Source organism: Plectropomus leopardus, chromosome 11 (assembly GCF_008729295.1).
Source record: "Plectropomus leopardus isolate mb chromosome 11, YSFRI_Pleo_2.0, whole genome shotgun sequence".
NCBI lineage: Eukaryota > Metazoa > Chordata > Actinopteri > Perciformes > Serranidae > Plectropomus > Plectropomus leopardus.
Genome location: NC_056473.1, coordinates 12,536,848 through 12,552,377, shown reverse-complemented (window position 1 = coordinate 12,552,377; position 15,530 = coordinate 12,536,848). Strand labels below are relative to the sequence as shown.

The 15,530-nt window shown below is 39.3% G+C and overlaps 1 protein-coding gene across 2 annotated transcripts; it reads left to right on the top strand.

Annotated features, from left to right (window-relative positions):
* The first annotated feature begins 1,445 nt into the window (after positions 1 to 1,445).
* Positions 1,446 to 13,902, top strand: hmg20a (high mobility group 20A). 2 transcript variants are annotated; one of them, XM_042496244.1, is made up of 9 exons: positions 1,446 to 1,517; positions 4,431 to 4,520; positions 4,654 to 4,863; positions 7,199 to 7,331; positions 7,975 to 8,012; positions 9,828 to 9,900; positions 10,212 to 10,427; positions 12,925 to 13,057; positions 13,381 to 13,902. In XM_042496244.1, exons 2-9 carry the CDS (start codon positions 4,455 to 4,457, stop codon positions 13,382 to 13,384), a joined length of 873 nt encoding a protein of 290 aa, XP_042352178.1. In that variant the 5' UTR covers positions 1,446 to 1,517; positions 4,431 to 4,454; the 3' UTR covers positions 13,385 to 13,902. The 2 variants fall into 2 exon arrangements, with proteins under 2 accessions (XP_042352178.1, XP_042352177.1); XM_042496243.1 differs by having other exon boundaries at positions 9,825 to 9,900.
* The last annotated feature ends 1,628 nt before the right edge of the window (positions 13,903 to 15,530 follow it).

Genomic DNA, 15,530 nt, shown 5'->3' with positions numbered 1-15,530 from the left:
GCCTAAAGAAAATTTGAGGAGCATTCCCAGTTAAAAGTCTTGATTTTGTCAGTCAGTCATTTTCTGTAACCGCTTGTCCTTGTAAGGGTCGCGGGGGGGCTGGAGCCAATCCCAGCTGTCATCAGGCGGACGGCGGGGTACACCCTGGACAGGTCGGCAGACTATCGCAGGGCCGTCTTGATTTTGGTTGTGACTTTATTTTCTGAACTCTGGGTGGACCCAACCTGTGTGTGTAATGAGCCTAAGAATTAGGTTGGATTAACTGTGGGCAATTGCGACAAGATTGCAATCAAAGTTTCAATTAGACTGCATCTACAGTTAGGTTACTCCGGCCTGAGTGTTGATTTGTGATCTGTTAATGTGGAATTAGAATATTAGTCTCTTCATGCTCTCTCACATGTTATGTCTCTCAAGTTAGGGAGGTTTTCTGGGTTGGGAGCTTCATTATTTATCATGTGTATTTCATTCAAAAAAGGACAGTAATGTGGTTCTGAATTTCTTGTTTGGATACGACATATTAGCCCACAGAGACAAGGTTGCAATGAAAGAGACAGTTTCCACAGGCAGTGTAAATTTCTCAAATGGGGGACACTCAATGCAATACGAGGATGTGATTATTTGCAGAAGTTGATTGTACTGCAGGGTTGCAATCGGCACTGTAAATATTGCCGTATGTGAGTTGTGTGTGCAGGTGTGTGTGGCTCTGGCAGAGCTGACAGTCATTATCAGTTACAGAGAAAGTTGGGTTTATTGAAATAACAGGTGATCGCAGCATTTCAAGTTTCAACTGGAGTTAAGGAATGTTCTACAAACTACAAAAAGCTTGAAGTCCAGCCAGCTCCACCATTATAGCAAAATGTGCCTTTGTAACCTACAAAAGTAAAAATCAAATGAAAGATTTCCTAATCTCATCCATTAAATACATCTTTAAACCCCCGACAGGGAGTTAACTCTGCAAATGAATGTGAAAACGGTAATCTGCAAAATCAACAGTAGGGGGCAGCAACGCACTAAAAGACATCGGTGAATGTAGGCGAAGAAAACGGTGAGCGACGCGGGGTCATAGAAACAGAATATCTAGAACTGTGCTGCAATTAAATTAATTTGTCTTCATTTTTGTTAGTTTACATCGACGTTTTTAAAAAAGAGAATGAAAAAACATTTTTTTATAATAATGTTAGAATGTTGGATCTGCTGTTTAGCTTTATGAGCTGAATCAGAGGCCATCCACTTAAAGTCAACTCTAACTTTAACTTATCCTCTCAGAATATGAGTCACTTATTTTGCGATCCGATATATTTTCTCGCTGTCCTCACATTTAACAATAAAAACACTGGTACGATAGAATATAAAAATTAATGCATGAGATGTTTTTTTTTTTTTAAATACAGGCAAAAAAAGCAGTATTGTAGCTGCTTGCCTGTCTATGCAGTTTGATTCTAGGTTGTGGCCGCTGTATTGTTTTGATTAGTGAAAATCATTTTTGACAAGCACAGCTACGGATTACGTTATCTAAGGTTAGTTTTCACTCTGTAGTTTTACTTTATTACATTAAATATTTGATTTAACCCTTTTTCAAATCGCATATTGACGGTTTAGCGTGAATTAAAACGGAACGTTAGCTGCCCGTATGCAAGCTAAGTGCTAGCATTAGCACTAGCTAGTTGCTAGCAGTGCACCAGCCTGAGATGCTAGTGCCAGACCATTGTTTCTGATAATGATGTCTTCAATATGACTTTGCTTTTCAAAGTCAACGTTAGTAGTCATGAATATCCGACATTCAACGACTATACACCAATAGGTGTTTGCGCTGATAATGTACCGCGGCTGCCAAAGTTAACATTAGCTAACGTTAGCTCGTGCAGGTTGATATACCTGACGCTAGCTAATAATGGTGGTGTTTGCTAGCTGGTCATACGGTTCTTGTGAATGTCTTTATTAGTATTTAAGTTTAACGTCGCATTAAAGCAGCTGAGGTAAGTGGTATTCTGATATATGAATACACCAATCACAATATTCGCTTAACGTGGCAATAAGGAATCTGGCTTTACATCAATAATGGCTGGTGCTCATACTGCGTTATAAGCCACATAGTAACGTTGTTACAACCCCCAGTGAAAGCTTAATGTTGATAAAACAGCGTATTGTAGTATTTAATGATATCTGGCCATATCTATGGGTTTCGAAAACATAGGAATAGCCCGGTGGCTAGTCTATGTTGATGAGCCCTCACAGCGAAATTGGCCTATTCTGGGATTATTAGTTTGGAGTAATAAGGGTTCAATGCTTTATTGTTCAATATCCATACAATTTACCTTAACTTATCCATAAAAAAGAGATGTTATGGACATTTCCAAAGATATCATCACTGTGTAAAGGGCAAAACTATAAAACGCCTTGTCGCACATAGTGTAATGTTATATCATTTTATGTAGATAAAACTCAACCCTCTGTAATTTAATCGTGCATTTAGTGCTTCAATCCAGCAGAGGGCACTGCAGCATAGCCTATATTTGCTAAATTAGGTAGAAAGAAAAATAATGGCAAAACGGTAACTTTCAAACTGTCATTTGGTCTTTGAATTTTAGAGGTTCATAGCTTAAACACAGAAACTTAAAACCTACCTGCAAGTTCCTGGAAGTGTGTTTTTTCTCAGACTTGCTTAAATAAACTTCACGGATTATGTGACACAACTGGGCTCCTTTTGTTTGGCATTATCTGTAATGAAGGCTTGCAAAGGTGTCACTAGAAACCGACTTCAAGCATTACAGATATGTTTGAATGAGAAAGAAAACCCCTGCTTACCTGGGCCATCTGCTGTAAGGGGAATTTCCCCCTCATATTCTCTTCCCAAAAGGGTTTTTGGTGGTAGACCAGCTAATTCCTCTGTGACTTTTCCCACAGTACTTAGTGGCAGGGGGCAAAAACCACATCCAGGATACAGCGGCTCACTTCCCACACAGTGATTTAGAAGAGGTCAAAGGTTAAAACACAAGGATGTTGATGCTATTTTCAGAGCTCAACCTGGGCGGTTTGCCCTCAAGTACTCTGAGTCAGCATACCTTTTAAGTAGGTGTTCTCTCAGTTAATTCAGTCTTAAAAAACATTGATGATGTAATGATTTTTTTTTTTGTGACTAAAATCTGACAAGATTTGTTTTTACCTTAATAAAATCTAGGAAAACCGATTGTCTTGAGACATGTTATTTAGCTATTAATGTTATTTTATGTTAACTTAATGTCTAATAGTTAAATTTACTTAAAATGTAGTTATATTTCCATAAGTTTGTGAGGTTGATGCAACTTGAAAATGACAAGTTAAATCAAATCAGTCTTTCTAAGTTTTAGCAACTTCAGTAAATCAAATAAACTGGGCTATGAATCTGTTTTCTGCTGATGACAAACGAGACGGTCATATTTATATTTTCATAAACATGTTAACAAAACAGAACTCACAGTTTTCCTCACTTCATCGTTGGCAAAATCCTCTTTGTCGTGATCAAGGTAAATCAGACTGACTTGATTTACTGAATTGCTGACACTTAGAAAGAACAAGGCAAATTTATTCGTCATTTTTAAGTTGCTACAACTTCACAAAATTAAGAGAATGCAACTAAATTTCAAGTAAATTAACAACTATATATGAACTTTATACAAATTTTTAAATTTATATTTAGTTAAGTAGTTATATTTACTTTTTCAAGGCCACCAGTTTCCAAGATTAAGTAAGATCAACTTGTCAGATTTTACAGTGCAGAAATAGTCAAACATATTGACATATTCAGGACAGAATTTAACATTAGTAAACAGTTTACCTAACTATAATTTGGACTTCTTTTGACTTTTCTGTCTTCTTAAAGCATAGATAATAAGTTCAGATGGAGAACTTTTCTTCCAGAGAGCTTTTTACCATTTAGCTGTTCTCTTATCTCTAATTATGAGGCGGCACCACAACACTACTTCCTTCTGTTGAAAGTAGGCTAAATTAGCGTCTGAGGAGTGGGGGAGCTGTGTTTTTTCAATCACTTGCTCAATAATGATTGAGAGCAGCAAGACATTTCTATTAGAGGAAACGTGGCTGGCCAAGAGGAGGTTTGTAGCCAAGACTGGGAGGAGTTTGGACTGAAAGCAGAAATGGCGATAGTGTTGCAGAAGGAACAGTCTGCTCTCTATTTCCTGGCTGGGCAGCATCCCTGGTGACAATGCTCCACGCCTCAGTTCAGCCCTGTCTCAAAATGCTTAACCCACCTTCATTGAGCTGCAATGCATGGGACATTTTTTAGAATCTGGCTCCCCTAAATAGCAAAACCCTCACCTTAACCAATAGCTGACCCTTTCAGATGTTTTTATTAAAACCTGTTAGGTTTTCAGCTCTTACCGTACTGATATGACATGTTTCCTATTCTTACGTGTCCCCCTGTTTTTCTTCAGATCTCCCCTGTAGTCGTAGAAGTCATGGATGAGCAGACAGGCTCTCCGGGGGCCAATACCGACAACAACAGCCAGAGAAATGGAGATGAGGTAAGAGCCGAGCACTGAGATATCAAATGACATATTTTTCCCATTCAAACCCCCAAGAATGTCCTGCCAGTGTTTATCAGGGGAGATTTCTACCTGAACCTTCAAAACATATCTTTTTTCATTCTCTTTGCAGAAGCCCCGACGTGGCAGCTGGACCAAGGGGAGGAAGAGAAAGAAGCCAATGAAGGACAGCAATGCACCCAAGGCCCCCCTAACAGGCTACGTTCGCTTCATGAACGACAGACGGGAGCAGCTACGGGCAGAGCGTCCAGACGTGCCCTTTCCGGAGATTACAAGGATGCTGGGCAACGAGTGGAGCAAGCTGCCCCCCGAGGAGAAGCAGGTCAGTGAAGAAGTTCCAGACAGGATTACACTATGAGCATGCGACTGCGAGGAATAATGTGTCAGAGTTCTGCGTTTCTTTCCTTTTCCACATTGTACCTATTATTAAATTGTAATTCTATGTAATTATTCACATAGATCAGTGCAACAAAAGCCAACACCTAGAGCAAGCAACTTTGAGATAGCAGTGGAAGAAAATGCACAGACCAGAGGCAAAATCTCTTTGGTTTTTGATTAACAAGGAGGTGGATTTTTAATTTTTATTACCTCTGGCTTTTGATAATTGCACTAAGGGAGCCCTAGAGATGGACTAAAATATTCATCTGCAACATGCCAAAACCTAAGACTATCCACAGCCACATTTAACACTCTAAAATCAGCAGAGACTTTCAGCTATTTTTATTAAGTGAACTAAAACAACAAACAAACAAAAGCTTGTCGAGTCCATGGTGTTAGAGTCTTGGAGCTGACAAAACGCTTACTTAAGCCCAGTATATGCACTCTGCAATTTTGGGCTGTCCCAGACGAAAGATAAAACACGGTGATATCTTTGGTCATGGCTCTTAAAAAGTGGTCCTGTGTTGCACAATGAAAGGGGTTCAAGGATGGCCGTAGTCACGGTCTTGCATTTAAAGACAGCCTGGGATAAAATTCTGACAGTGTCAGAAATTTAGGATGAGAATCTCACTGTGTGACTGCTGTTATGACCTACGCTTACGAACCAACCGATAGAAATGCAGCATGAAATGATGCACTGATCAGCATGTTTAACGCAGCACGCTGAACAGCCAAGCTGGCCACCTTTCCCCGGCCACGACCGCGTCCACATTCCCCTCCTCCTCCTGTTCAGTAGTTTTTTTTGACGTGTATAAAGACCACTTTAGCAAGGGCACAATTTGTTTGTTTACATTTTGCTTTTACCACTACAGCGGCGTGGGTGGATGACACGCCAATGACTTTTGTTGTTGCGTATTGATGTCGATGGACGAAGGTCGTAGCCTGCAATTCAGTAGAATATGTCATCGCATTGTCTGCATTCATCAAACTTGATGTCTTACCCAAGTTTATTACAATTCATGTCGCTGAGTGTAACTTGCACTAAACTTAAAAGATCGCACAAATCTCAAAGTCTGCAGGAGACTTTACACATGACTGTGTTTAGTAGTTTGACATCCTTTTACAGATTGTCTTGCCATAGTTGATGGCATCTTGCATTGTGTCCTAGATGTGCCCTCAACTGTGCTGCGAGAAAAGCAGAAAGAGATCACAAAGGATAAAGTTATTGTCTTGAAGTGATAGAATCATTATTACAGTCATGTTTGGGCAGATTTTCCATAAGAATTTATTATTTCACTGCAAAGATATTTGAAAATAATGCATGTTTATGTTAATGTCAGTGGTGCTAGGTGAGTTAGTGGTAGGTACACGCTTCTTCTGCATGGTGATATGGTTGGTGGGTGTAGTGCGGCAGAAAGACAATAGTTCCTACATGAAATTGCTCAAGACAAGATCTGTGGATTATCATGAGTATCCGGGTCATGATCTCTGGAAAGAGGCATTGCTGTTGTCAGATGTATTTCATTTTCCGCTTTGAGCACCACAAGCAGAGCGCCATCAAGTTCTATTATAGTCAACACGAGATAGACATCTTCACAGCTGATGTCACCAACACTCAACAGCTCACACCAAAACAGTCTAGACTGATATATAGCACTTTTGGTGAGATGAAAAATATGTATTTTTTATTCACTATATTATACTATATTATGCTGTCCCTTTGATATTAGGCCAGCATCAATGTTTCATCTCATTGAACAAAATTACTCAGTTTTGTCTGTTACCAAAACAACATAGCTGCTATTTTCCAAAACTGGAACTGGCAGTTTTTCTTGCCTTTTCTTTCCAGTCAAAAGTCTAGAAATTTGGACATGTGTTGTTTATATATCCAAAGGTGGGATGGAGCCCAGAGAGCTTTGCTGCTGATTAGTATCATGTTGTTGAACCACTAGTTCAAAGCTGAGTCAGATATGCTGGTATCTTGGGACAGGGGCTTTGCATGAAGATGATTCTACGAGTGTTTCCTCTAATTCCCAAACTAAAGATATTACAAGATGCATTTTTCGTAACAAGCCTTGAGTGAATGTAGGTTATTAATATTGGAAATTACCGATTTTTGTCTACTGAGAGGAACTAATCCCGATTAGAAATAATTACTTCCACTCATCATGCCATCTCACCCACATTCCTCCTTCATCCTGCTTCGCCCAAATCTCATTTTCCTCCTTTTTTGGCTGAGTCTTCCCAGCGCGTCTCACCTCTCTTTCTTCTCTTCACAGCGATACTTGGATGAGGCAGAGCGAGATAAGGAGCGCTACATGCGAGAGCTGGAGAAGTACCAGAAGACAGAGGCCTACAAACATTTCACCAGGAAGGTCCAGGAGAAGCAGAAGGGCAAGCGGCACAGGGGAGGTGAGATCCGTTTAGAAAAGCAGCAGGACAACAAGTTGGCATCATATCAGTTCATGCATCCATTCATCACATTTCATCATGATAATGTGGAATTCACAGGAAAAAATCACATATTAAATTGCAGTGCAAATAGTGGTCTAATAAAATTACAGTTAGATTATTTTCCTGTATTGTTCTGGTCTAATGTTTTCTATATAATTTGAATATATTCCATGATTTGGTAAAGGAACTCATAACGCATTATTTGCTTTGCTCAGTCAATGGAAATGTGGCACAGAAAAGGGATACTTTTTGAGTTCATAGTAGTTCAAATTATGAGTTATAGTTCAACTTGAGGCCAAGGAGCCGTTACTTATCCCGCACAACACATGGTCGGCATTATCGCTTCCATTTTGTTACTGTGGATAAATCTTAGTTTGAGTTTCAAAAATGTTGATGACATAAACAGCTCTGCCTCGGCAGATAAAAGCTGCTCTACTGAAGTAGATGCTCTGCTTCACTTCAAGTGTTGCACAATACAGGGTGCAGAGATGCTGTTTGTTATTACTTTCATTCATTGTGTCAGTTCCCGATGTAGTAAAGACATGCTGCACCGAGGGAGACATGAATCATCTGCCTTCTTTATTCTTTCCTTCCTTTCCAGATGTTGGGCACCAGGTAGCCAACGAGGCTCTTCACGAGGTCAGCAACTCTTTCCTGCCCTTTCACACTCACAGTCACTTTCCCTAAAGGGATAGTTCAGAGCTTTCACAGTGGGCTTGTATGAGGTAATTGTCCATAGTCAGTGTATTACATATAGATGTCAGTCGGGACACTACCAGTTTGAAGAAGAAGTCAGGACAATAAGTTATGTTCTGCCATGGGGGCGGGGGGTCAGTAACAAAATTAATTCTAGCCATCTAAAAAGGTCCCAGTTTTAACTGTTTGCTAGATACAGACATTTTTTAACTGCTTTATTTAGCTGTCAGACAGCAATTTCTGACAGGGAACTGAAGCTGTTGTATTGCTCTCTTCAAAGCCAGGCTCCATGAGAAAAAAACACTAATTTACCATCACTGAACACAGGAGTAGCAGTTCTACTGATGCCTGCATCTGGAAGTTAGTTTGTGTTATTGTGTGACATTTTAAAGAATTAGTTTGAATTCACTAAAACCACACAGTAATACAAACTAACCAATCAATTTACACACCGGAAGACCAGCAGCTCCTGTGCTCAGCAAGATATAAAACGACGTTTTTTTTAAATGGGGTCTGGTGGCTTTGACAAGAACGTAGATGGGCCTTTAACGGTTTCCCCAATGGAAAAAGCTGTCTGCAAAGTTGAGCAAAGTGAAAAGTATTCTCAAAACCATACACTTAAACTGTTGTTTCCTTATATAAGTGGGACTTTTTTTAGGTATTTAAAATGGATTTGTAAAAAAAAAAGGCAGCGGTACATTACTGAGCTTTCGTGTTGCATTCCCCAAACTGTTGAGTGCCAACCAGCTTTTAAGAAGTAAATATCAGTTATTTAAGGGAATAAATATTTTATCATTGAAACATTATTTTATTAGCTCCACAACTCCTGTCCAGTTAAGCAAAGCACCAAATTGTTCTCACAGATTCAGATGGTTGGAGCAGGAATACATACTGAACACATAAGTTCAGTTAAAAATACAGTGTTCTTAAGATATCAGAGAAAATGCTCAGTTTACATGAATTGCAAAGGTTGTTTTTGATATTAAAACAAAATTTCTCAAAAGCTCAATTGGACCTGTGTGAAAATGTGAAAGGTTTCATACACTGTGACTTTGTGTAATTATGGTTAGAGTCTGTTTTTGTTTTGGGTTTTTTTTTCTCACCCAGAAACCCAAATCTGTTGTGTTTGCCCTCCTCTTGCTCTACCCATTAAGTGCTTATTGTTGCATCACTAAAGCTGGGTTAATCCGCTTTGGTGCTGTGTTTGTGTTCATAATCCAAACAAGTGGCTTCTGCTAAGTGTGTAATTCATTTTTATTAAGTTCTGCATGTAATTAAGAGGTTTCCTCTTTTGAGTCTTACTGCACACTCCTGAAGGGTTATTATGGTCAAGGTGACTTTATCGGAATCAGCGTTCCTGTGGGGATACAGGCGTTTCCCTCTAGATTTCAAAGGACACGGGATTCAGCATAAATTGAATTATGTTAACAAACGAGGAAGGATGCATTCTTTCAGAGGTAAATACATGAAACCTGCACTGCATCTCGTGCTGCTGTCGTGGAACACATTTATGTTGCAAATTTATTGGAACGCATTTCAGGGCCTTTGATATCGTAGCAGCACTTTTGATGAAATTACTTCCTCTTCCTCATTTTCTCTAACTGAATTTCCCCTGTGGCTAGGTATGAAATCAATTACCCACCGACCTACAGCCCAGCTAGATAAATGACAACCTCTCACTGTGCGTCTGCGCGGCCAAATGTTTTCAGTGCTCAGCTTATCTCTTTCCCTCTTACTGTCTCTGGCTATCAACAGAAGGATGCGGAAGGGAAGGACAGAACTGTGTTTGACATACCAATCTTCACAGAGGAGTTTCTCAACCACAGCAAAGGTAAGGACAGCCGTCTCATTGAGAATCGCTTTGTAGCTGGTGACTTTTTAAACCTCCATTTGTCTAAGTGTTTCTAAACACATTCCTCTGCTACCTAAAAAAGAACTTTACTTTATAGTGCTCCATCGTCCCAGAATAGTTTCCACACCGCCGAACTCAGTGATGCCCTAACCTTTAAAAGAACACACCTCTCAGAGAAGATTAAAAATGAATGACGGCACCAACCGCCGTGTCTCGCTGTTGTCATCCATATGGACTTCTCTTATCTACCATCGTTTCACTTCTTTGCGTCTTTCTCTGTTCCTCAACAGCACGTGAAGCTGAGATGCGGCAGCTGCGTAAGACCAACATGGAGTATGAGGAGCGTAACGCAGCGCTGCAGAAACATGTGGAGAGCATGCGCGGCGCAGTTGAGAGGCTGGAAGGCGACGTGATGCAAGAGAGGGGACGCAACGGGCTCCTCCACCAACACCTGGAGACCCTGCGGCAGGCGCTCACCTCCAGCTTCTCCTCCGTACCTCTGCCAGGTGGGAACTATTATCACTTTATTCAGTGGTAATTACAAACATGCAACAAAAAAGTCCAAACTCTAGATAATCAACCTTGTTGTGAGCAGTTTCATTTAGGAACCATTTTCTGTTCACCAAGCCGCCAGCCGTGTCACTGCGAAAAAGGAGGCGTGCATCTTCTCATGGACAAGAGGCTCGTGCTCTTGACAGCACCACTTGTGAACATAACGGCATCGTCCTCAGCTAAACTGTAGCGTTAGCTAGCTCAGTGGTGCTAGATGAGCTAGCAGTAGATGCACAGTTTCCTCTGCGCGGTGATTTGGTTGACAGATGTATTTTGGTAGAGAGAAAATAGTTCCTTTATGAAACTGCTCACAACAACGTCTGTGGACTGTCTTGAGTAACCAGGTCATGATTTCTGGAGAGAAAGATTGCTGTTGAGTGTTTTTACATTTATTTTTTGGCACTTTGAAACACCACAGGCTGAGTGCCATCCAGTTCCTTTATATTGGCTGATATCCCCAAAACTCAGGAACTCACACCAAAACAATCTAGATTGATAAATAGCACTGTAGGTAGGAGGAAAAGTATGTCTTTTTGTAATTTTGGGCTGAACTGTCCCTCTAAAACCATGTTCTCCACTATAAATTCTTTGGCAGTTTTCCCCTGTTGAGAAATGAGTAATGTTTCTTTCACTTGCATCCTTTTTTAACCAAAAGAGATAGAATTATACTGTTTTCGTCTTTTGTTTCGAAGAAAGTAGGATAAATGACTCAACACTTGCTGCAGCCTCCTAAATTTGTCAGATATTTGCTAATTAAGAGTCTAGGTCTTATCTGTTACATCAGCATTAACTTGGACAATTAATTATGGTGAATCTTGGACAAAAATGAAATATGCTCCTTTTTTGAAATCAACTTTTCTGCTGTGTGTCGGAAAATAAAATTATTTCGCTTTTATTTCTGAAATTGTGAAATGCGGCCCTTGGGCTTGCTGATATTGATCCATGCACATTATAAACTGCCATTGACATGATATATCACACCAGTAATCCATGCCTAGACACAAACACAAATACTGTCGTAAACTATTAGATACAGAGTCAGAGTTTAAGCTGGAGAGGCCTGAAAATAATTTAGGCCTGCTCTTAACACCCACTGTGTATTTTAATGTGTTTTGAACTCCAACGTCTCTCATCTTGGAGAGATAATACATCAGCAGACTGTGCAGTAGGACTGTTCGCTGTTCTTTTAGAGACTGGCTATGTAAGTCAGGCTGTGACCCCCTCTTTATATTAACCTGGCCATTTCAAGGAATGTACCTCATCTTTGTTCACACTTGTCTTATGCGCATACGGTACAGAACTCGTGCTGAGCTCCCGCCCACAGGTTTTCTCTTGCAATTTTCTGCACACCTTTTTAAATTTTTGCTCACACAGCAGAGACACAGACTCTGCAAACAGCACAAATTGACGCCACTGGAATGATTTCACAAGAGCTTGAAGATGGAAGATGATTGCAAAATCCACTTAGACTTGGCCTCAGGGAAGCTGTGTGGCTCTTTCTGTTTCGAAGAAAGTGTCAGTAAATTAATGAGCAGTAACATCAAAGCTTCTTCCGAGTATAAGCATGTTCACCTTCTTTCAGTAATTGCGCCGTTTTCATTAATTAGTTTACTTTATATAGGTTAAATAAAATTGAAATCTTTAAATGCTGGTGTTTGCACTTACTCAATATTAAAGCCCCCCCACACTCAAAAATGTGTTTTTCTTCTGTTAATGTCCCCAAAAATGTCTGACCTTGACTATACTGATGTTTATCTGTGTAAAGTTTGTAACTAGAGAGGAATTTTCACATTCCTCTATAGCAGCAGGCAATGTCTGCATTTCTGAGCATGTTAAACACAATTTTGATAAATGAATTAGTGTTTTTACATCATTTTTAAAAAAATTCTAGATTACATGTTTCAGTTGTGCACCTCTTGTAGTGTTGACAGTTTTGGTAATGCTGTTTTGACACACATTTGAGCTATGACAACTGATTGCTTTTGCCTGCTGCAAGCCAGACTCTTTAACTCTTCGACCCGGTTGTGGGACATCCTTTGATGTTGCTGTGCAGCAAAAGCATCAGTAGTGACAAGTTGTGGCTGGTGCTGATGTGCTTGGGTCATTCATATTCCGATTGGACTCGTCATCTTGTGATTTTCTGCCCTTGGTGTGCACCCCTGCCCGTGCTGAACTGATGTTTAAACATAAAAAAACGCTCATATCTGTAAACACAAAGACTGATCAAAGTTGTTTTTTTAATACACTATGTGGGCAGTAGTTATAAATAAATGACTCTTCACAACATGTAAAATATGTTTAAAAATTAAAGATGATATCAGTTAGAACCTAATGATGTTGTCTACCCCCATTTGAGTTGCAGTTAATAAAATGTAACCTTTTCAAACTTGTCCTATGAACAACCACAAGCACTAACAAGTACTGAAGACTTTTACTTTTCTTGTCCCACAGCTAGTGGAGAGACGCCCACTCTTGACACCATCGACTCCTACATGAAGAAGCTCCACAGCATCATTGTCAGCAGCCCCCAAGAACATGAGAATCTCATCAACACTGTGAGGGACGTGGTCAACCGTTTGGACAGGTAAGAACTGCTTTGAATTAGAATTTAGACTTGCAACTGATGAATTTTACATGATTGATTAATCTAATGACTTATTTATTTTGATTAATTGCATTGTCAATAAAATGTAATGCCTTAATGCCTCAAAGGTGACCTTAAATTTCCTCTCAGTCTGACAAATGTAAAGCAATTAGTCTAATAGTGAGACAGTTTCACCTCACAGTCCATATATTAGCTCGTTTAGGGCTTTTTTAAAAAATGTTTCAGTAGTGTTAGATATTTTTGTTTGTTTCAACTGTGAATGAATAATGAGAGTATCTTTTGCTGTCATGCTTTTGTCCCAGATAATTGGACCAAGTCCCACTGATTTGATGGATTGAGATTCACAGCAGCGTTCAGTAGAGGCTGCGCCTTGACGGTGAATCTTCCTCTCGATCTGTCATCCCAATTGATTTTAAAACCTCCTTTATTGCTCCACTAAGGTGATGTAGGTGAAGGTGATGTAGCGTCTCATATTTATTTATTATTGTTTTACTTTTTTTTTTAACTTTGTTCATACTTTATTAATATAGCTGTAGTTTGTTTTTATGCAGTAATCAAATGGTAGGGCATGAAACAGTTTCCTGTTCCTCCTGTTCTGCCTTCACCGTCCATTTGTTAAAAAAAAAAAAAAAAAAAAAATTGCTTCCACAACATATCTAAAGCATTATCAAACATGTTCTGATCGATGAAAAATGTCAGTGGCTTTGTATTTACCATATCCAAGAAATATAGTTGAGCAGACTTTTTTTCGTACTCAGTTGAAGAAAAATGTGCCATTTTTTTTCCAGTGAAAAAGTGTGTTTTCAATAAACGTGTTTACATCATTTTAGCAGTCAGTTTGTTTTTGTAGGTTTATGACATGTTGGGAATTTGTTTGCGCAGAAATAGAAATCAAAGTTAAATACACTAGGTACCAATGCCCTAGATTTCTTGTCTCATGTTTTTCAGCAAGTCTCTCTCAAAGTTTCTGCAACTTTATATTTGCAACTGTAAAGTGTTAAAAAGATCTCTCTTTGATGGTGTATCTTTAATTTACTATATAAATATTAAAGCAGCTACTTTTAAGTATTTGCCAAACTAAATGCTGCATTTGCAGTTCATGATTTGTCACACTTGAAAGAATTATTGACTTAAACAGCCTCGTTTTGAAGCCTACTGTATGAAAAAGAACTATGAGGCTAATCTGCCTTAATACGTCACTGTTTGGAATTGTGCTTGGTCAGCGCCACAGCTTATTTACTTACAGTGGATTTGGAGTCAAAAAGATTTGGATGGGTTAAGTTTATTGAGCAGCTCTGCTGTAATTGACCAGAATCCTGGAGAAAGAGACACATTACTTTGCACTCTGTGGCTCATTCACAGTCACTGAGCTGCACACAGCTTAGGGAAACAATAACCTACTGTATCATGTTTGAAACTTTTCCCACTCGTAGCCTTGAATAAGGAACAAAATGACTGTAGATGACTCTGCCATGAATCCTTTTCAGTAAATCAGATTTTCCCTGCATTTCATTTGGAAATTTAAAATGAATGTTCCTATTTGTCCAATCAAGACTTCGCCAAGTAGTTAAGATGCATGCTAACATACTACTGTATTTGTTTCTGACTTTACATTATGAGCCTTTCCTGTTTCCACTCACTGATGCCCATTTCCTCTTTGCCAGCTGACACTTCCTGTCCACAATGGCTGCATGTGTCGCAGTGTTATGTCCAACAATGTCCCAAACAGATGTTCAGCTCCCACAGGAGAGCATGTTGGTTCATATAGTGAGCTAATAATACATAATCACTGACTGCTATGATACTGGTTGTATGTGCAGACACTAGGCCATGTGATGCAGTGTGGACTTTACAAATCGTAATGAAACTTCGAAATTTTTACAACTTAGAAGATGATCAAACGCCAACTTGTTCTGGCAGTAATATTTTATTGTCAAAGGAAAATGAGAAAGATATGCATAGTTTTAAAACACTTTGTGAACAATGTGCTGCAGCGAGACTAAGGGTCTAGTTCATCCTGTGGGTATCATGCATATCTGTATCAATTTTCATGGAATAATTGCTGAGACAAAATGTCAACAGTCATTTAAACATGCCAATGTGTAGCAGCTATACTGTATGCATATACAACAGAGTGCAACTTAGCACTAAACACAACATTATTGAATATCACCACTTTTGCAAGTATTTGGTCACAGAGTGTTGAACAAATTAAAATTTTGACCTAGATGAATAGTTGAGGGGTCACCAAAGTGTGTACAGTTTATCTTGAGGGGGACACGAATGTGCGTACCACAATTTGGGTAAATCATCCAATAGTTGTTTAGATATTTCACTCAAAAGTAGAAATTTCCACCTTGTAGTGGCAGCAGAAAAACAGTCATCAGGATACGTGATCTGCCAACCATGAATTTGTGTACAAAAATTAGTGCAGTCTGGTTGATGTTGAACT